At 45.6% G+C, this 20,790-nt stretch overlaps 1 protein-coding gene across 3 annotated transcripts; it reads right to left on the reverse strand.

The window, feature by feature from the left end:
- Positions 1–697: 697 nt before the first annotated feature.
- SLC25A30 (solute carrier family 25 member 30) lies at positions 698–20,014 on the reverse strand. 3 transcript variants are annotated; one of them, XM_039254376.1, is made up of 10 exons: positions 19,933–20,014; positions 14,130–14,252; positions 12,492–12,639; positions 9,231–9,325; positions 7,995–8,080; positions 6,013–6,108; positions 5,023–5,147; positions 4,211–4,349; positions 2,830–2,910; positions 698–1,890 (listed from the first exon to the last, which is right to left on the reverse strand). In XM_039254376.1, the coding sequence occupies exons 2-10, from the start codon at positions 14,191–14,193 to the stop codon at positions 1,849–1,851; spliced, it is 876 nt and encodes a 291-aa protein (XP_039110307.1). In that variant the 5' UTR covers positions 14,194–14,252; positions 19,933–20,014; the 3' UTR covers positions 698–1,848. The 3 variants fall into 3 exon arrangements, with proteins under 3 accessions (XP_039110307.1, XP_039110309.1, XP_039110308.1); XM_039254378.1 differs by lacking the exon at positions 14,130–14,252 and having other exon boundaries at positions 19,933–20,005; XM_039254377.1 differs by lacking the exon at positions 2,830–2,910 and having other exon boundaries at positions 1,863–1,909.
- Positions 20,015–20,790: the final 776 nt, after the last annotated feature.

The raw sequence follows: 20,790 nt of genomic DNA on the forward strand, positions 1-20,790 counted from the left end.
ATGTCTTGGTAAGAAGGAAGAAAATCTCCGGCTTCAGTACCAGAAGCGGGGCCCCAGTGAGCTCAGCTCTGCAGAGTCCCGTCTAGATTGGGGCTTGGGATCTGGACTCTCAGCTACGTCTTTAACCAAGGAAACCCTACATGCCACGCCACGGCCTCTGCCTCTCGCTTTTCAGTGATTGTCTCTATTTTGGAAGTGCAATTCCGCATCACAAAATCTTTTTCCAAGTAAACATTAATAAAGAAGGCCAAGGGAAAGTGACTGGCGGGAAAACTGCCCGATCCGTAAGAAAAACCTGGGTTCCTCTCTTCTGCTTCAAGGGAGGTGGCGACCCAGAGTCGGACACTCCGCGAACCCACGGAGCACACAATGGGGAGGGTCTGCCCCAGAACCCCAGGCAAGGTGTATTTACTGTACCCGAAGGGCAGAACTGACAGTACCCGCGTAACCACGTCCCCTTCCCTGGGGCTGTCTGCTATTAGCGTAAAAAGGTCTTAGGGCTCTTGGAGTCACTTTTTATTTTCAAAGGAACAAGATGAAGGAGAGAAAGGAAAGGGAGAATGATTTTTGTTGTCTCTAAGAAAGAGAAAGGAAGACACCATGGACCGCTTTCAGAAACTAGAAAACAGGTGTGGTACTAAAGAAAGGGTTTTTTAAAGTTTCAAGCAAGCGCTTTCCATCCGAACCAGTCAGGAAGTCCGAGACAGGAAATATTTTAATAAGACATAACCGGAACTGAAGTAAAATCTGGGAAATCCAGAAAAATCAATTCGTCAACTCACTCGCACCATCTTGCTAAGGAAAACGTACTAAAACTGTAACTTACACCGTGTTCTTCCTTCCCGCAAGGCCTCTGGCAATGGGCTTCGCCGGGGATTCCAGTGAGTGTCCCGTGGTAAACCGACTCTTCTCTACACCCGCCTGTGGGACCCCAGCTGGCTAACAGCATGACTGAGGTAAACACGCTGACCCTCAAGTCAAGTTCCAGCAGCTGCGATTTTCTTCATTTGACCCTCAACATCGACAAATGTCATGTCTCCATTTTACCGACTGGAAAATAATAAACTGCGCTAAAAATGAGAGCAAGCTACCAACATTACTTACGACGGGACCCAAGCTGCTAAAAACCCCTCCCGGCAACACTGGCCTTGCCATTTTCAAAGCCAACGTATCACACCGTCATGGGTTTAGGTATTAATACTTTGTAACGATTCCTCACAAAGGTCAAGCCTTCAAAGGCTTAAAATCACTTACTGTAAGTGAAAGATCCTGCCAAGATAGGAAATTATAAAGCAGTGCAATATTCCAGAGATCTATTTCCTGCACTGTTTACACCTGGAATCGAAAGGGCCAGGTCTCCGCACGGGAAATTTCTCGAGCCAACAAGGAGCGAACGTCCCCAGAAGGTCAGGAACAAGAACAGCCTGGCGGAGGCTCTCTTCCGTGGCCCCGACGAGCTTCCCTGGAGCAGTGTGTTTCCTCAGCGGTTAGCTGCGGGGCCACAGGTGCTGCCGTCCCCTGGAGAAAACAACATAGTTCCTGATCTTTCCTGATCTTCGTGCAAGTTTTCTTTAGCAAGAAACATGCGTTTTATACGCTGTCTTCGATGTCGAAGGGCACTTCCGTGGTAAGGACCAGTGTGTGGATGTTCGTTTGTGGCACTAAACATGTGATGCAGAGCGTCCACTGCCAACACGCAGCAATCTGAACCAACCCCACCTTCATCTGTTGCTCACGCTTCAGAATCCGTGATGAACCAAGCAAGTGAGAAGCAGCGTGAAACACAGGAAGCTTTATTGTTTCGGAAGTAGGCGTTTTCAGAGCGCTGTCTCATGCAGCCTTGGCTGGTCACAAATCCAATTTCTTCAGCTGCTCGTACGTCACAAAAAACTGCAGGTAATGGTTAAGGCTGACAACGAAAACGCCATCTTAGCGACACTGACACATAAAAGCGGACTCCCGGACAGCACATCTGACAAGTGTCAGGGCAGACCACAGGCCATGGACATGATTAAATACCGGGGGCTCCATCCTTCTCCGCCCCCAAAAGGTCTTCCCGTTAGCCTTCCCAGGGCCAGCCTGGAACAGAACAATCACAGCCGAGATCCATCAGTGCCCTGGTGGCAGCTCCAAGAGCCTCTCGGAAGATTACATCATGCCGGCCGGCTTTGGGGACTGCTGTGGTGAGCACACTTGCCAAAACAGTAAATTCTATGTGAAACTGAAAGACAGCAAGCCCTGGAAGCCCCCTTGAGGGTCAGCGCTACGCAGGCCTTCCGCAGGAGGGAGGCACAGATAAAGAAAAACAGAGGATGGTGAAAACCACATTTCCTTCTTTATCATTCTGCCTTTTCATGTCTAATGAACAGCTTCTTTCCTGCCTCCCACTTTGGCAAACAGGGAACAATGCTTACGGGCCAAATAGTTCAAGAGCTAATTCCTGTTTATCCTCAGGCACTCTCTAAAATAAGCATTCTAGAACCACGCTGCCAGACTGCATCCTTCCCAAGAGTGGCTAAGGCTATAAAATCAATCCTCGTCTCTCTCTGTAATCGTAAATATTCTCGGCTTCTAAAACAGAGTCTGAACAGAAATTTTTATTGATATCATTACCTTTCAATAATACTATCACTATACCAAGATTCACTTGGCCCAGCACAGAGATTTTATACCTTCCAAGACAGAAAGTGAATAGTTATGTCTTAGAATTGGAGGAACTCAAAAAAATAAGAACCCACTTCTAAATGATCATTAATCACGTCAGCTTATACAAATAATATTCCTTTAGCTACACATTTCTTTCAGACATACTGCAACAGAAAAGGATACAATGATATTCCAAGGACCAAGTCTCAACCAATTCGGCCAAAACCCTTTATACAGAGCAAAGAAACCTTCATTCTTCCATGTCTGTTAGAAGGGGGGGCACAAGTTAACAGCCAACTTTCCAATCATGTCAAATGTGTTAATAATTAGTAGGCAGACTGAATAGTCATTTTTCTTAAAAATAAAACCCTATTTGAGAAGACTACTTAAAAACTCATTGCCCCCTGCCTCCTTTTGCTCTTTGAAGGCTTCTGCAGGGGAGAAGGCGAAGGCTCCATGTCCCACCAGCCCACCCCAAGCAGACACATGGCAGTGGAAGGAGTAAGGAGTGAGATTTAATTCCAATTAGGATCTCTTGCCTCCTTGGACTCGCGCTCACAAGCAGATCGGAAATAAAGAAGTGAAGCAATGGTGGTAAAGATGTAGCCCGAGCACCACTACTTCACGTCGTGAGGTGAGTAACACAAGCGACTCTGCGTGGGTAAAGCAGGCGTGAAGTCTAGGAGGCACCGGCACCACGCCAGAGAACAGGGCGGCCGCGCGTGGCTAACCCCTGGCTCTGGCGGTCCAGACAGGGAGAGAGCTGCAAACTCTCCCCCTCCCGGGAACAGCAAGCCCCAGTGTTTCAGGTGAAAATGATAGTCGCATTGACGTGTTCTTTTGAGAGATGTCTGAATGAGGGACATTCAGGCCAGTCTGATCAGGAGGAGGGAGACACAGCTCTCTCGTGATGTCAGAAAGTAGGATTCTTTTCTCATCCTTCCCAGCAGAGCAGAGGTATAAAGAAAATGACCTTTCATTTCTAAACATTCATCTAGGTTGTGTATTTATAAAAGTTGGCCCCAGTGTGGCCCAAACTGGGTACCATCTCAGGGCTTCAGAGCACCACTCATGGTAATTATAATAACCCTCAAAATTTAGTTATTCCTTAGGTTAAAATATATACATACATATATGTGTGTTCACACACACACAGATATTCACACACATTTGAGGGGCAGTTTCAATGATTAAAACAAACCACTAGAATGTTGAAGATTAAGTAAAATAAGCTTGCTTATTTCATAAGTGTCCTTCATTATTATTAACTATACCAACAAGGCTTTGCTACAGTATCCCAGGCATTACGCTCTTTCCCAGGCATTTTCTCAATCACTGTTACACCAACCCTGGACACACGTGCTATTATTGCCCCCCTTCACTAACAAGGAGACTGAGGGACAGAGTCTGTACATCAACCAGTCATACAATTACAAGGGACGAGGGTTTTACTCGAAACCGTCATGTTTCTGACCCTGAGAGGAAACTCCTGCGAGGGTAACACGGAAGCTAACGAGCTGTGAGAGGACTTCCCATCCCAGCACAGCTGAACACGCCCTCTCACCTGTAGCAAGCAGTCCAGGGTACCTGTGTAGCCAGAGCCTCTGCCGTCTCGAAGGACTCTCTGATTCATCATACGTGTTCTCACAACATCCACAGGGTTTGAGGCCAGGGCCCCGGCCAGACCACAGGTGAAGCTTGAGCTGTGAGAAAGATACCAGCGGGAAAGCGGAAGTTCACCACCATCAACAAAGGCAGGAAACAGCCTCCTCCCAAACTACGTTCAACTGACATACGACAAGACGGTATGTTTCCAGAAGGACATCCAAATCTAAAGCGCTGCACAGACTTCTTAAATATGACATTGATTATAAAGTCCAGCCTCAACCAAGAATACCTTTGAGGTTCTGGAATGTCAATCACAGACACATGAAGGAATGTCATGTGTTAGTGAACTCTGGGGCAGAGCCTTTCACACCGGACAGGTGTATCAAATCGTTATGTCGTACACTTTGAAGAGCTTACAACTTTGTTGGTTAAATATACCTCAATGAAGCTAAGAAATGAAAACGATAGAAATAAAAAGCCAAGTTAGAGAATGCAAACCATGATCTTGCTCGTGTAGTAAAGTACACAATATTTTTGTAGACAGATTTGCATGTGCCTAAAAACAAGCTGTTGCCGATGGTTACTTATGTAAACAGATAAGGACTTTTACTTTGTCCTAGTTCACTTCTGAATTGTAATTCTCCAAATATGAGAGCATAATACTTTTATAACATACTTCTTTAAACTTTCCAGAAATCTGTAGCAAATTGCCACCCTGAACTCAAGCATACCTAAAATATTATTTTTTTTGGAAATCTATGAACATACAGGAAGTGGGTATAGACAGTGTCTCCCATCAGGCCCGAGAGAATCAGGTGCTTCTTGGTGAGGTCATAGACCGGTAGCTCCACGCCGACAACGATAGCAGCCCTCTGCGCAGTAAGGGACACGCCCTGGGTAAGAAGATAAATAATCAAGACTCAGATAGCTCTCCCTGGAACAGGCCTTGTCAAAAAACGTAGAGTGACAGAGTAGAAAAGAACAGAGGGTAACAAAGTCGGAAGCTCAAGTCCAGTTCCGATTCTGGCGCTAACTGTATGACCTTGGCCAGACGCGGCCAGGACAAGTCACCTCGCAGAGGCTCTGGTTTCCTAGTACACACTGAGAAGACTGTCCTGGATGACCCTTACGGTCTATTCTGTGAACTGACAGGTCAGTAGAATTCCAGGAAAGAGCATTCCACAGCAGCGCTTGCCTAGTAACGGTCTCCACTTAAGGACCAGGAAGCCATACACACACACGAAAAATGCAGGAGCGCCTGGGTGGCTCAGTCAGTTCAGTGTCAGACTCTTGATTTGGGCTCAGGTCATGATCTCACGGTTCGTGGAATTAAGCCCCACATCGGGCTCTGAGCTGACAACATGAAGCCTGCTTGGGATTCTCCCTCTCTCCCCCCTCCCAAAATAATAAATAAATAAACTTTAAAAAATAATAATCCAGCATTAAGCTATAACCTAGAAAACCCTTCTCTATGAGAATTTTTTAAAGAAAAAGGAAACAACAAAATCCTCAATCTTCTTCATAATTTTACATGAATTATTCAAAAGGTATTTTAAAATATGACATATTCCTTGTGTTTCCATTTTCCAGTTAGGAAATTAAGGAAGAAAGTAACTTCAAGGACAGACTCCGCTCCTCTTCCCATCCTTACTCCATTTTGCCTTTTGGATTAAGTAAATGATAGAAACAGGAAGAACAAATTCAAACAAGAACAGGGAAGCACTAACGAAGACAGCTGGCTCTGTCTTGCAGGCTTACCTTCCACAATCCTCTCGCTCCTTCTTGCTGGTAAATGTTAATGAAGTTGCCTATCATCCCCCCTTGAATGGTGCTGCTCTGTGCTTGCATCCGTATCTAGAAATTATTTTAAACATTAACGTGAGAAGAAAACAGCACATTTCTCCCCGAATGTAGACTTCTAAATATCATTCAATCTGTTATTTAATAGCCATTAAAAGAAAAGAATTATAGTATAAATATGACCATCATGCTAGCTTGAAAAGTCCTTTGGAGACAAAACATTTTTAAGGCTTGGTTCTTAGGCACTTTGGAATCAACAAAATGAACTCAGCAGAACCCAGAGCTCATTAAGTGTCAGAAAAAACCTGGTTTTTTAAAAAAGCCTTTTGAAAAGGAAAGAAAATTGTGTATGTCCTTATAGGTTAATAAGTAGGAAAGAGAAGGTGACGGTAATACTAAGATTTCACATAATTAATAGGAACATCCAGCAGAGCTGGCAGCACTAAGCAAAGACAAGCAGATTTCTTAAATTAGTTACTTCAAGCCACTACTATTTCCAACCAGCTGAACCAAAAGGCATGCAGGCGAGCCGAGCACGGGATGCCCACATGATGCCTGTCACACTCTGTTACACTTGAATGTACAAATACGCTCGACAACGGCTGTGGAATTCACATGACCAAGATGCCAACATAAAAATAATGGTTGGTGTAGCTCTCTGTACTTTTTAAAATTAAAAGGGATTTACCACCACAAATTGATACCTTATTTCTGTTTAGGGAGCAAAAACATTACCTCCAACTTCTAAAGGACACTGTTATTGCCACGCACATGGGAAAATAAACCAAAACACGGGAACGGCCTTTCCCTAAGCCCAACATAGGTTTAAGAGATTAAGGGGAGTGTGGCTATTTTTCTCCACTTTTCCCCAGCAAAGGGTAAAATGAGAGCAGAAGCACCCTGGCACACGCTGCACCTTGACCACGCCTCAGCGTAGCGCCCTCAACACGCTGCCGCCGCCAGTGCAGACGTCTGTCAGAATCTCCCATTAGACGGAGGGCTCTGAGGGCAGGCTCCTATCGTACTCATTTTTGGACTCTAAGCACACAGTACGTCACCTGGCAGAAGGCAGGAGCACAGTGCATGCTTGTTAACTAACAGGAGCAAAAAGCATAGGAAGGGACAGAGACGAACATCCTGAGAGGGCTGAAAAAGTAACTCCTGCCTAATTGCTCTTTTGTTTAAATTAGCTTCTTCCCTTGGAGCACCTGGCTGGCTCAGTCAGTTAAGCATGACTTCAGCTCAGGTCATGATCTCGCTGGTTCGTGAGTTCAAGCCCGGCCTCGGGCTCTGTGCTGATAGCCTGGAACCTGCTCTGGGTTCTGTGTCTCCCTCTCTCCCTGCTCCTCCCCCACTCGCATGTTCTTTTTCTTTCTCTCTCTCTCTCAAAAATAAATAAACATTAAAAAAACAACTTAAATTAGTTTATTGCCTTGCCTTGCTCCAGAAAGGATTTAAGGAGGCAGTTTCCCTGTTATTGTCAATAAGGCCATCCAATGTGTTATGTCTAACTGTGGTAAGGAAACATTTCCATCATTAATTCCTGAAATCAAGTTAACAGATAACAGCACACATTCAGAAATGATCATTAATGAGTGGACTTGTACAGAATTTGCAGCTACTCAATTTTTAATGAACCAATAAAATCAGGAAGATTTTCAATGAAAATGAAATTCAAATGCATCCAAGCCTCAATTTTTTTTCTGCTTAATCACCAAAAACCTTGTCTCCACAAAGAGCTCTACTTTTGAGCGCGTCCGTTATCAGTAAGAAATCCACCTGGTGGGTGTTTATAAGTCAGAGTCTTCATGGCACTTAACTTGTACACAAGTTCACACACACAGTGTATGTTACATTTGCAGACTTTCATTATCTAAACGTTGTTCCAGTAAGAAAATGTGGCGGGAATGTGCCTATAAGATATGGAGAACACTACTTACTTTCAAAACGTCCGTTGGATTAGCAATGGTTGAGGATATGACTCCAGAGAGGATTCCACACACCACATTTACCAGTAGAGTTTCATCTATAAATAGGCACATAGTATTCGACTTCTTGTATGTAAGAGCTTTTCATTATCAGTAACTCAAATATCGGTGTAAACTCATTTGCATACCTCTTGTAGATCTTAAGAGAATAATAAAATTTCTGCTTTATGAACTGAGCAATTTTTAAAATATTGGGAATTTTGCTGGCTTAACGGGACTTTGCCTAGCAAGATTACTTGACGTCTGTTTGCTTTCAATTTGTTTTTGTAGTTTAAAGAGAGTTTTTTAAAAAATATCTATTTATTTAAATGATCTCCACACCCAATAGGGGGCTCGAACTCATGACCCAGAGATCAAGAGTCGCAGGCTCTTCTGACTGAGCCGCCAGGTGCTGCAAAATTACTTGGCATCTAAAAAGGATGTGAACTATCATGCAAAGTGAACAGCCATCTATCAATTCACTTTTGTGTGTAAATGCCTATTACTGTACTAATTAAGATAAGTGTATCTCATAAGAGAATAAAAAAGATACACTTCTATGAGATAACCAGTAAGATACGTTTTAAAGCACACCGGATGTATTTAATTTGAAGTGTACTCAGCTGCTACAGCACGTCCGCTCCTGCTGACCTCTCTCACGCAACAGCTGACTGGTGCTCATCCCATTGGAAACCAAGTTGTACGGACTAAAGCAAAGTCACAGAGTCAATCAGCAATACAGTATTAGAACTCAGTTCTTGACACTAAGAAGGGTATTCACTGCTTTCCTGAAAAACAGGTGATCATTCCTGATTTTAGAAAATTTTAAGTGGGCTGGAATTATAACAACACATCCTCTAGTCTAGGCGTTTTGGAGATGAGGATAACTAAAATATTTGTAGAGATTGCTCCTTTTAACTGTTATTCCCCTAAACTCAGCCAAGAACTGACTGGCTTTGTGGCGCCTGAGTGGCTCAGTTGGTTCAGTGTCTGATCTCACGGTTTGTGGGTTCAAGCCCCACTTGAACCAGGTGCTGACAGCTCAGAACTTGCTTCAAGCAAGCACAGTTCATTCAGACCTTACACCCAGAGTTCTCCTCAGCAGTAAAGTCACAATTAGGCTCAAGAAAATCTGATCTTGACTTGACTAAAAAGACACACAACCAACCCACCTCCTGTCCACCAGTGCAGAAAAGGTTTCTCACTCACCTTCTGGGTGTTCAACAAACAGCCGCTTCAAGCTCTGGTAAGTGCCTATCTTGATGGTGCCGTAGGAAGCCTGGCGTAACATCGCGGGGGCAATCCTGTCAAACCAACGTACAAGAGCACAGAGAAATTCTAAAACCTGGGCGGCTCGGTCGTTAAGCTTCTGACTGTAACACATGCATGATCTTAGTTCATGAGTTCGAGTCCCACATCTGATGAGCTCGAAACCCCACTTTGGGTGAGCTTCACTTCTCTCTCTCTGCCCCTCACTCACTTGTGCCTTCTCTCTTTCTCTCTCTCTCTCTCAAAAAATAAAATATATATATACATTCTAAAAAGCACTTTAAAACCTCTAGAAGACACACACAGAGATATCAGCCTTCCACAATCAAACTGCTCAGAGTTCTCAAAATTCAAAATCTAATAAAAATATAGCTGGGTTCTGATTAAATGTGTGCAAATTATTAGTTCACTACATGGAAGTTCAGCCCCCTGTAGTTGTCCTTAATGAAAATGTAAGTGAACAGGGAGTTCTATTCAAATGAAAGGGCTGTCCTTTCTCAGGACAAGGTGCCTCGTGAAATCTGCCGTCTGCCAACATCTTCGGCTGCTGCTCTAGAGCCCAATTCCCATCTCCCTGAGGGCCCTGCTCCAGTATTTCCTCTCCCGCTCTCGGCCTTGCAGACCCCAGAACCATCCTGGGACAGTTACCTGCCTCAGCTGTTCCTGTGCTGCCCACTTCCTTCTGGAAACGCAGTCTGCCTTCCCTCTCTCACCACCAAGGTGACTAACTGACATCGTTGTCACTAAATTAAATGATGCGGTTCACTTAGTACTTCCATGACCTCTCTGTGGTACCTGCTGCTGTCCACCCTTTGTCCTGCGTGCGGTCTCCTCCCCGAGCTGTGTCACATCCCCTCTGCCATTTCTCTCCTTTTCTCCGCAGCCTCCCTACCTCTGTCCTCCAGGGTATTCTGGGAACTCTGTCCTATGCTTCCTTCTCTCCCCGCTCCACACACTCCCGGGTGAGCTCATCTACTCCTGTGGCTTCGACACTGTCCAAGGCTTACGACTCCGAAATTCCTGCTTCCAACACTGATCCAACGGTGCATTTCCAACTGCCAATTCGCGTGTCCTACACCCACCCCCAGATCGAGTGTCCCACAGTGAACTAATCCTCCCGCCCCAACCAATCAGCTCTCCTCTCAGTTAACTGGACCAGAGACTGGAACCTCCATCAACACCTTAGCCGAAAACTCGAAATCAAGACATCAGCCTTGTCCCCTGCTTCCTCCACACCCCCTCGTATATCAGGTCACGTAACAGGGCAACCCCATTCCCTAAACAGGCTGTCTTCTTTCTCTCTGTGTCCAAGACAACCCCTCTGGTCAGAAAGTCGTTGTCCTTGCTTCCCGCGTGACAGGCTGCTTCCACTGTTATCAGTTCTCATTCTCTCTCCCCACAGCAGACCGGCTTCTTTTTACCATGGAAACCCTATCACATCAGTCCCCCTAACTTAAACCCCCCAGCAGCTTCTGTCTGCCACAGGCACAGCAAACAAAAGCACTTATGGGTACAAGGCAGATGCCTTAACTGAGTGACACGGGCTGGTCTAACTGCACACACATACATCCTGTGAGAGGCAGACGTTTCCATGAACCAGAGGAGGCATCCTTGACACCTATTAGTATTATCCTAAGTGAATGAACATGGGCCCAGATGGTGACTTTTCTCAAGAAAATGGAATCAGGTTTCTGTGTGCAATTTCTCATAGTTTACAGTATTGGCTCAAGTGAGAAACAAAAACCTTTGGTAGGTAGGAGGGCTGTGCAGCATCGATTTGGGACCTGTGGTGTCCTAGATGAAATCAAGATGCTTCGCATGTCCTGAGGCTGTCTGTGTCCTGCTGCCTTATTAGGGCTCCAACTCCATCTCTTGCTACTCAGCAACTCCAACACTACCCCTAGGCCAATAGACTTGCAGTGCCTAGAATGCACCACGCTTTCCTGCACATACTGCTGGTTCTGTATAAATACGCTTCCCTTTTCTTTTTTTTTTAAGTAGGCTCCGCGCCTACTCAAAAGCCCCAATGTGGGACTTGAACTCACAACCCTGAGCTCAAGACCTGAGCTAAGATCAAGAGTCAGCTGCTTAACCAGCTGAGCCACCCAGGTTCCCCAACAGTTCCCTTCTAACCTCACCTGGCAAACTCACTCTTGATCCTTCAAGCTCAGACCCAGCACCTCCTGGGTCAAGCAGCCTTCCTGAAACCCACCCCCTTTCCTGTCCCCACGGGTCTGGGCTTGGTGCCCTGCCTCTACCAGACTCTAGTACTCGTTATCAGACTCCACTGTAATCCTGTTTACACCGCCGCAGCCCCCACTGAATGACAGCCCCTTCACGACTGTGTGTTGCTGCTGATCCCCATTTGTCTGCCTGGATCCAGTCTCGCCTTCTCTGTGATGCTTTTCGCCCGCAGAGAGGGTGGTACCCGCACATGTGTCACTCAGGCTACCCTGCCAACTGACTTCAGGGTGGATTCCACTCGTAGATGACGGGAGGAGGGGGCGCAGGAGGAGGGGAAAGAGAGGTATCTCTCCCTGGGCACTCCAAAAGCATCCCTCAACAACTGTCTGCTCCTTCAAGGCTCCAGCCCTAACAGGCTCTGCTGACACCATTCCTGTCTCTGTCCCTTTGGGCCTAGCGTTGGTGACAATTTCTCACTTTGGAGGTGTCTAGGTACCGCAATATCCTTCCTCTGTTCCCTTAACCTTTAAGTAGTCCCTTCATTAAAGTCACCTCACAGAAACCACCCAAGTGCATTGTGTTTCCTGCAGGGGCCCGGGCTAACACAGGCACCTGCCTTACTCGCCCTCCTAGCCCGCGCCGTCAGCACAGTGTTCACTAATGTTGGATTATAGAAAAGTGGTTCACAGCTCTTACCCACGAAGAATACCCTACCATTTTCCCTAGAGCAAAAACCTTGGTAATTCAGAATAGTCAAGGGGGAAGAAGGGCTTTTGTCAGAGTGAAACGCTGAATTATGTAATGTTTTGTGGAAACATATAAATTTTGCAGTATTAGCTGTATTTGAATATAATAAAAAAACATACTTTCAACACAACATTCACTACATAAAAGATGTATAGAAAATACAAGTTGAAATGAAAAATCTACCAAGCTACTTTTCAAATACCTCAAGTTTCTACTTTTTCTCTATGAAGTCTCTGTTTTCAGTAGAAAAACGCACAAGGGTCTACTTACCCTGAATACAGGGCTTTCAGCCCTTCTTCTCTGCCTATCCGCACTAAGGCGTGCAACATTCCTCGATACCGGATTTCTCTAAAGTTTGCATCATTTGTCTGGCCTTGAATCTGGAGCCGTGTCTTGGTTAAATCAATTGGAAAAGTACCTTAAAATAAAAAAAAAAAAAAAAAGAAATATTTCACTTGATAAAAAGAAATTCCACCAAATAAAGAATACATGGTGATATATTACTAAGGAAATATTTTGACTATAATGTAAACTAAGAAACAGAATTAAGAAATGGCAGATACTTTGCAATCCTTTTTCTATTAAAAAAAGTATTAGGGGGCACCCGGGTGGCTCAGTCAGTTAAGCATTCAACTCTTGATTCTGGTTCAGATCATAATCTCACGCTTCATGACATAGAGCCCTGCGACTGTGTTGGGCTCTCGGACAGTGTGGAGCCTGCTTGGGATTCTCTCCCTCCCTCCCTCTCTCCCTCTCTCTGTCTCTCTCTCTCACTTCCCCTCCCCCGACCCCTCCCCCACTCACACACACACTCTCTCAAAATAAATATTTTAAAAAAATTACGAACCAGAAGATTAAAAATACCCCCAAAATGCACAAAAGTATTTTCCTTTATTTGGTTCTCATCTTACTCTACATAGGATTTGAGAGGCTGCATTGCTTTAAAAAAAAAAAAAGAAAAGAAAAGAAAAGTAGGTCTAGGGAATGATTTACGCCAACAGGAAATCCATTTTAAAATGTTACTATCTTTTGCATGTGTGAAGGCTAAAAACAAGTTCAATAGGAATGAAGAGGGTGAGCTCATCTTCTGAAGGAGTTTCTCACTCTGTGTTCTGTAGTCTAGAAGTCAATCTGTGAACACAGGCACAAATGTTAAATACAGCGGCCAACAGGTAGTCCACCCGAATTCCGAACACTGTCAGCAAACTGGATTCGCCGTGGAATAGAGAGTCCGCCCCCACAGGGAACCATGTGGGTAGGTGGTTAGCGTGCCTTAACCCCCCAGGCCTGGGCCTCACTGGCTCGTTGGGGGCAGCCTCAGTCTCAGGACAGCAGCCCCGAGCTCTGAAGGCAAATGACGTGACCAGCCCCGACCTGGCACTGGGCAGCTGTGCCATCAGCACCTGGTGAAGGAATTCCGACGGGGAACAGAGACAGATCAACGGGGTCTGATCGGGACCTCCATGGAAGAGGAAGCCACCAGACAACGTGGATCGGCCTAATTACAGAGTGACTGCACAATGACAGTAGGTCAAATCTGGCACAAGGGGAGACCTGCGAGCTCCCCAAAACTCTTCTGCAGCCACAGGTGCCAACGGTGGCGAGGTGGAAAAGCACAAGAATAACAGGGACAGAGGGAACCTAGAAATGACTGATAAAACATGTTTGATTCCAGGTTCCACTTTCTCCACAGTAAACTTTGACCCCTAAACTGCTAGGAGCCAAAATGACTATTTGTCTGAAAAACATCCCAAAAGGAGGAAGTTTTGAAATCCGAGATTAGCGTTTCATGTTCTCGCATTCTGTGCTTCAACTCCAGTCACATCAAACACCAGATCACAACCTTAACTTTTAATCAGTGTCACATGCAGCTCGCGAGCCACTGATCCAGCCCCGAGGGTGCCTTACCGCACTCGGCCGTGATGGAGGCCAGCCCTCCGTACACAAAGGGCTTCCAGTTGAGGGCCGACATCTTCACCACTGGTCCCTTCTCCTTTGGTTAGAGAAACATAGCCTCCCACAGGGGTTCTCCTGGACACAAAGGGGAAGGCATTTCAAAGTCGTAACTTCATGCACAAGCAATTTCTCCTTTAAACTTGTGTTGCATTTGGAGAGCATCGTCAGATTGTCGTCAGTGACCGCCCTCCACACCCCAACACTTCCCAAGGGGAGCCTCCCCTTCATAAAGCCAGGCCCGGCTCTCCACTAAACTGTCTTTTATCAGTTGCCTTAAATCTCGTTCAGACCTTAAGTAACATGATACACTGGGAAGGTGAGATGGTGTATGTGCTGAGCACAAGGGAGGCTCTTTTCTGGGTAGTCCATTTTATCTAAAGTCTATTCACATTCACTCAACAAATACATGTTATTTGTTTGCCACTTCCTAGTGAGTCCTTCAGGTGCACCAGAGCAGAAAACGGTGCAACCTAGTATCCTAAGGTAAAATGACAATTACTTAAAAGTACAAAAATATACTTCTAGTTCATTAACTCTATAAACGTTAGTGTTCTTCTCTTAATCGTATGGTGTGAAGAGCTGGGAGGCAGCTCGGTGCAGACTCTGGGGTCAGAGCCACATCACTTCCTTCCCAGGGATGCTCCTATTCACCTCAAGGCTTTTTTCCTCATCAATGTCATCACCACCAAAGCAGCCAACGCAATCAATTGGGGGTGGAGCTGATACTTCTATTTGCAAAGCTAAATAAAATGCCAAGCTGTTAATTCAATTGCGGGGATTAAATATACATTTTTAAACTAGCACAGAAAAGGCACTCAACAAATGCTGCCTTGCATCTTCCTGTCACTTAAAAGGTGCTCAGACACTGCGAAATATATTGACATGCCTGCCATGCCAGGTCCCCCACATTCATTATACATTACATATTATACACAACTTTATGCACTTTCAGTTGGTAAATCTGGCCTCACATCCATTAAGAGGAGAAACATGTAGATAAACATATTTTTGTGTATGTAATATTAACCGTACTTATTCTTGGTTTGAAATAAAATTTCTGGGGCGCCTGGGTGGTTCAGTGGGTTAAGCATCCGACTTGGGCTCAGGTCATGATCTCACAGCTTGTGGTTTGAGCCCCACATCAGACTCTGTGCTGACAGCTCAGAGCCTAGAGCCTGCTTTGGATTCTGCCTCTCTGTCTGCCCCTTCCCTGCTCATGCTCTGTCTCTGTCTCTCTTTCTCTCTCTCAAAAATAAACATTAAAAAGTTTTTTAATAAAATAAAATTTATAATTTATTATAGTCATTATTGGTAAGAGATACACCCAGTGTTTGTACTCTTCATGTTTCAGGAGTTTCTCAAGACTAAATTTTCAAGAAATGTCACTATTGACAAAAATGTCAGTTAACAACAAGGCTGGGGGTTTTGCTTAAACTAAGAAAAAACACAAGGAACCCAGAGGAGACTATAAATAGATCTACCTATAGCTATTCTCATTTATGGACATTAACCGAATTCAGACTGGTTACAAGTACGATGAAAGGCACTCTAAAAATGGAACCTGAAAATCATCATTTGCTTTATGTGTTTCAGGACCAAGAACAAACCTTGCCCCCAAAAACTCATCTCAGCTCCTTATTATCCTCAAAAAACATTTAATAATATCTGAATGTAAATAATTTTTAGTCTTACTATATACCTAATATAATATTAATACTGGAAGTTATATAAACTGTCAGAACACATTAATAATAAATCCAATAATTCATAAACTGTCCAGTAGTGCCTTCCTTAATCCATTCTTAAGATTCTCCTGAATCAAAAAAAAAAAAAAAAAGGCTGTAGGGGCACCTGGGTGGCTTAGTCGGTTAAGCGCCCGACTCTTGATTTCAGCTCAGCTCATGCTCTTACTGTTTCTGACTTCCAGTCCCACACAGCGCTCCACGTGACAGTGCAGAGACTGTTTGGGATCTCTCTCTCTCTCTGTTCCTCAACGTTCTCACTGTCTCACTCTCTCACAATAAATAAACTTAAAAGACAGCAATAACTACATAACAGTGATGTGTGGAGGTGCTGTAGCTTTAGAAAAGTGTCTAATATAAAAGATTTCAGCAGATCCCCCAACAAGTTTGGGATAGGAGGACAGAAAAACAGACTAGGAAACGGAACCCCAGCAAGGTGCCTTGCCCAAGGCCACCCGGCTAATGGGGCAGAACGGGGCCTCCAACCCAAGTGTTCTGATTCCAAGTACCATGTTCCTTCTGCTACCACCTGAGGCTGAATGCAATCATAAAGGAGGGATGGTGTTTTAATTTAGAAGAAAATATTACTAAGCAGCTCCAAAAAGGTACTTCTCATAAGATGCATCCTATAAACAACAAAAATGTGTTTAAGACACAGGTGTTAAGAGAATGTAACATTCAGAAGGCAGTCGATCTAAACAGCAGAAATTTATTTTTCCAACATACAAAGATGGTATTCAAAAAATTGGGGGACAGGAGGAGTTTTTTACAGAGGTGAAATCCACATACTCTAAAATAAGCCATTTCAGTGAGCAATTCGGTGGCGTCTCATACATTCAGGACGTTGTACAACCACCACCTCTATCTAGTTCGAAAATATCACATCACCAGGAAAGAAAACCATTAAGCAGTTGTTCCCAGCACCCCCTCCCTCTGGCTTTCATAAGGTTTTTATTTTCTTGGATGTGACACTATATATGCATTAAGTAGCTGTGTGGACCGTAAGGCTCCTTATTAGTAGCTCCTCACCTGACTGTAGAGCTTCCTAAAAGTATATACACTGGCCCTACGTACTGAATGAGGATCTCGGGGACATTCCGAGCATCTGGGCTGTTACTAGAAATCAGCGAGTTAAATCCCCCGCAGCCAATTCACACCTTGGAATACTTACCACTTAAATTCCCACTTTAAATAGTTAATTCTCAGTGATGATGTTACAGTTGACCCTTCTTTTTATGCATCTTATTGAGTAGTGATTTTTTTTCTACACAAATATGTGGTGTATGTGTGTCTTTATATAGAGAGATACATATACACACACAAGGTATCCTGCAAAATGTCAGCAAAACTGTATGGGAAATGGAATGGTCACTGACCTCTAACTTAAAAACAAGCCAAATATTTTTTTTAAAGACTATACTTTCATATGACCTACGTCATCTCACTGATTAACTTTCTTATTTCCTCCCGGCCTTATTTGTTTTACTAGTTTAGTTTTAATGGCTACTTTTGGCTGTTTTTCTTCCATCAATGTTTTTAGTTAGATCAAAACCAAAAAAAACCTCTCGATTATACTCCCATGCAAATACTCAACTAGAGCTCGAAACCGATGTGGAATTGCGTCCCCCTGATTCTGAATCAAGTGGATGGAGCACATACCCATTTGGTCCTATTCACGTGTACCACCACCACGAGGTGAGAGTCCATTCCCGCACTCCTGGTTAAACTGTAAGAAAGTACTTTCTATTCAACTACAATTTTTTAAAGTTAGCTAGGAAGGGGGTAAAAATTACCTTTGGGCTCTTCTCTTTTCCTTTCGGAACTCTAGGCCTGAATTCCTGATCAGATAAGCCTACTGCCTGCCTTCCCAGGCTCATGCTTGCTGTGTCAAAGAAAGAACGTTGGGTTAAACAGCAACCAGCGAGTATCAGTAGTTGCTACTGAGCCAAACAAGAAAGGGTTCTAGCTAAGACCGGAATGGGAGACCTACGTCCTGAAGCTGTGCTGGCCACAGCTAGCGGAGGCAGGGCTGCAGCTATCTCAAGCTGAAACCTCGGGTCAGGAAGCTAAATCATTTCTTTGTTTCGGAGCTCTCTTTGTCCTAGCACAATTTTGGGGGGAAATCACGACTCTACTCAAGTCCCAACACTGACAGGCCAGCACAGTCAGGCAGCCTGCTGTGTCACTAGTGTCTGGGCAACACCTGAGCCTGAGACCAGGGAAGGAATTACCACTCTGCAAAAACTCCAGCGCCGGATAACAGAGCTTGCGAATCGCTCCCCACTCGGCACTCCTCTTCTAGGCCATCCCTCTAGCCGGCCAGACCCCGTGAGCACTTCTCAGCTGCCTTATAAACACAATTCTAACAGCAACAGCCGCCATTATCCACTGTCTGGTATGTCAGGCATCGCTATACGTTTTCCACAGAAAGGATTTCATTTCATCCTTCCAGCCCTGTGAAATATGTATCCTTATCCACACTGCACGATTGAGGAATGACGCCTCAGAGAGGAAAAGTGACTTCCCCTAGTCACACAGCTACAATGTACACAAGCTAAGGTCTCCCTGAAGGAACACATGATCCGTCCTCTATGAATTACAAAGCCAGACACTATTTTTCCAAATCTGTTAAAAAATATTAGGGAGGGAGAGGGTAGGAAATTCTGCACATTCTGAATAAATGTGCGATTTTCCTGCAAAGGAAATACGAACTTTCCATCTATTAAGTGTTTCCTGAGTAAAAATGTCTATAAAATAAAGGATTCTAAAGGCTTCTCCCTACACTTAAGATATGTGTATCCCATATCCCCTCTCTGTCATTTTCTCTTACTTAGTACTTATTTTCTCCTTACCTCATTTGCACAGCTGCAAAAAGAGGTAAAATACAGTACGGTGATTGCTGCTGGAACTTCTGAAAGCTTTCCAAGTTCCTGTTATATAATTAATTCTAGAGAAGTTTTTTCAAATTTACCTGCGTTCCCCGTTAAGTCTACAGTCTTAAACTGGAATCACAGTCTTCAAAATGTTCCCTCTTAAATCTTTATTCCCCATATATCTGCCTTTCATGGACTTTTCCTATTTCCAACTGCCTTTAAAGGTACAATATGCAAAATAAGCTCATCGCAGACTTATGCAACGTGGAATTTAAAAGGCATCTTAGAAGTCATACCGCATGTCACATGAATTAACTGAGCCCACGATCACGAAACTTGGCAGCGGCAAAGCCAAGGCCAGAATTCATGCCTTTGAACTTTTCTCCCAAGAGGAGGCCGAATCGACCCTGCAGGGCAGTCCCGACACCGTCCGGCTGTCTTGCGCAGGAGCAATAATGATGAACACTGCAAATGCTTTTACATCAAATTACTTAGACCTAGAAAGACGCTACAATGCGGAGCTACATGAACCTTCCAAGCTAATGAACTGCACCCGTCCCTCCAAACGTGAGCCAACCCGGCGTGTCCCAGGGGCAATTCCCAGACCAGCGAGCGTGCCCTCTCCCAGAATAGGAAGCTCGCTGGCGCCCTGGCTGCACGCTCTGAATGAACCGCAAGTGGGAAGGAAGCAGAGGCGGGAGAAACACGCCGCGGGGGCCGCGGCGCACACGCCGGGATCCCACATGGGCCTCACACTTGGGATCTGAGACACTGGGACCGAAGTCACTCCACGCCGCCAAGCGTTGAGGCCCGGGAGCCGGCGTCCCTGCGGGAAGAGCGGGGTCCGGCCCCAAAACCTCGGGCCCCGGGCAGCCGGGCCCCGCACGCGACCCGGGGAGCAGCGGCAGCCCCCGAGCACGCCCGGCCGCGTCGGCGCTCTCCGGGCCCGCCGTCCGACCGCAGTCCCAGCCCCGGCCGAGGCCGACCGGAGGGGCAGCACCGCCCGCGGCGGGGCAAGGAGTCCCAGGCCGACCGGTTCCGGACGCCGCAGCGAAAGAGGGGCGGGCGGGCGGGCTGAGTAGCGAGCGGGAGCAGGCGGAAGCGGCCATCGCGGCCGCGGCCCAGTGGTCAGACACTTACCCGGCGCCGGTGGCTCGGCAAGTCCTCCTACCCACGCTCAGCAGCGGCCGGAGCCGGCCGGCACCAGAGCAGTAAAAAAGGCTGCGGCGCAGCAAGGGCCGCTCAAGCCGCTTGCGTCCGGCCCCACCCACCCCGCCCATCAAGCTCCGCCCCCGCCGCGGCTCCTATTGGCCGCTCCGGCCGCGGCCACGCCCATGGCAGCCGGCGATTGGCTGGCCGCAGAGGGCCCCAGGTACCAGGGAGCCGGTTTCCCGCAGAGAAGGGTGGTAGCGGCCGGAGACTCGGTGACACCTCCCACGGCCCTGGGTCTCGACCCCGCAGTGAAAGAGAAACTTTAGCGAAAGCACCGAGAGCCACGGAACGGGAGGCTTCTCAGGGTGCTGATTCTCTGTATCCACGTGAACCTCCGTAGTAAGAGGAAGTAAACTTGCACTTTTTTAATCCCAGCCTTTTGGTTTGAAAACTTACAAACCGACTGAAGAGTTGAAAGACAGTACAGACTTCTCTCAATGCCACCATTTCACATTTGCGTTCTCTTCACTAGATAGGTAACCCCCCCCTTTGTAAAGTTGCCCACAATGCTGCTTCATCCCTAAACACCTCACCATCATCACATGCAAGAAATTTAATACCATTTCTGTCATATCATTTAACATACTGTTATATTTAAATCTCCTTTGTTGTCTCAAAATGTCATAAACAGGCACACACGCACACGCACGTCTTTGAAAATTCAGGTTCTACCAAAGATTCACCTGTTTCATTTAGTATCATGCCTCTTTATAAACTCCTGTACTCTACCACCCAAGTTCTAGCCCTCCTACGTTTTAAAAATCTTTCATCACTTGGACTATTTGA

This window comes from Hyaena hyaena, unplaced genomic scaffold, assembly GCF_003009895.1.
Source record: "Hyaena hyaena isolate Hyena2069 unplaced genomic scaffold, ASM300989v1 scaffold_483, whole genome shotgun sequence".
Classification (NCBI taxonomy): Eukaryota; Metazoa; Chordata; class Mammalia; order Carnivora; family Hyaenidae; genus Hyaena; species Hyaena hyaena.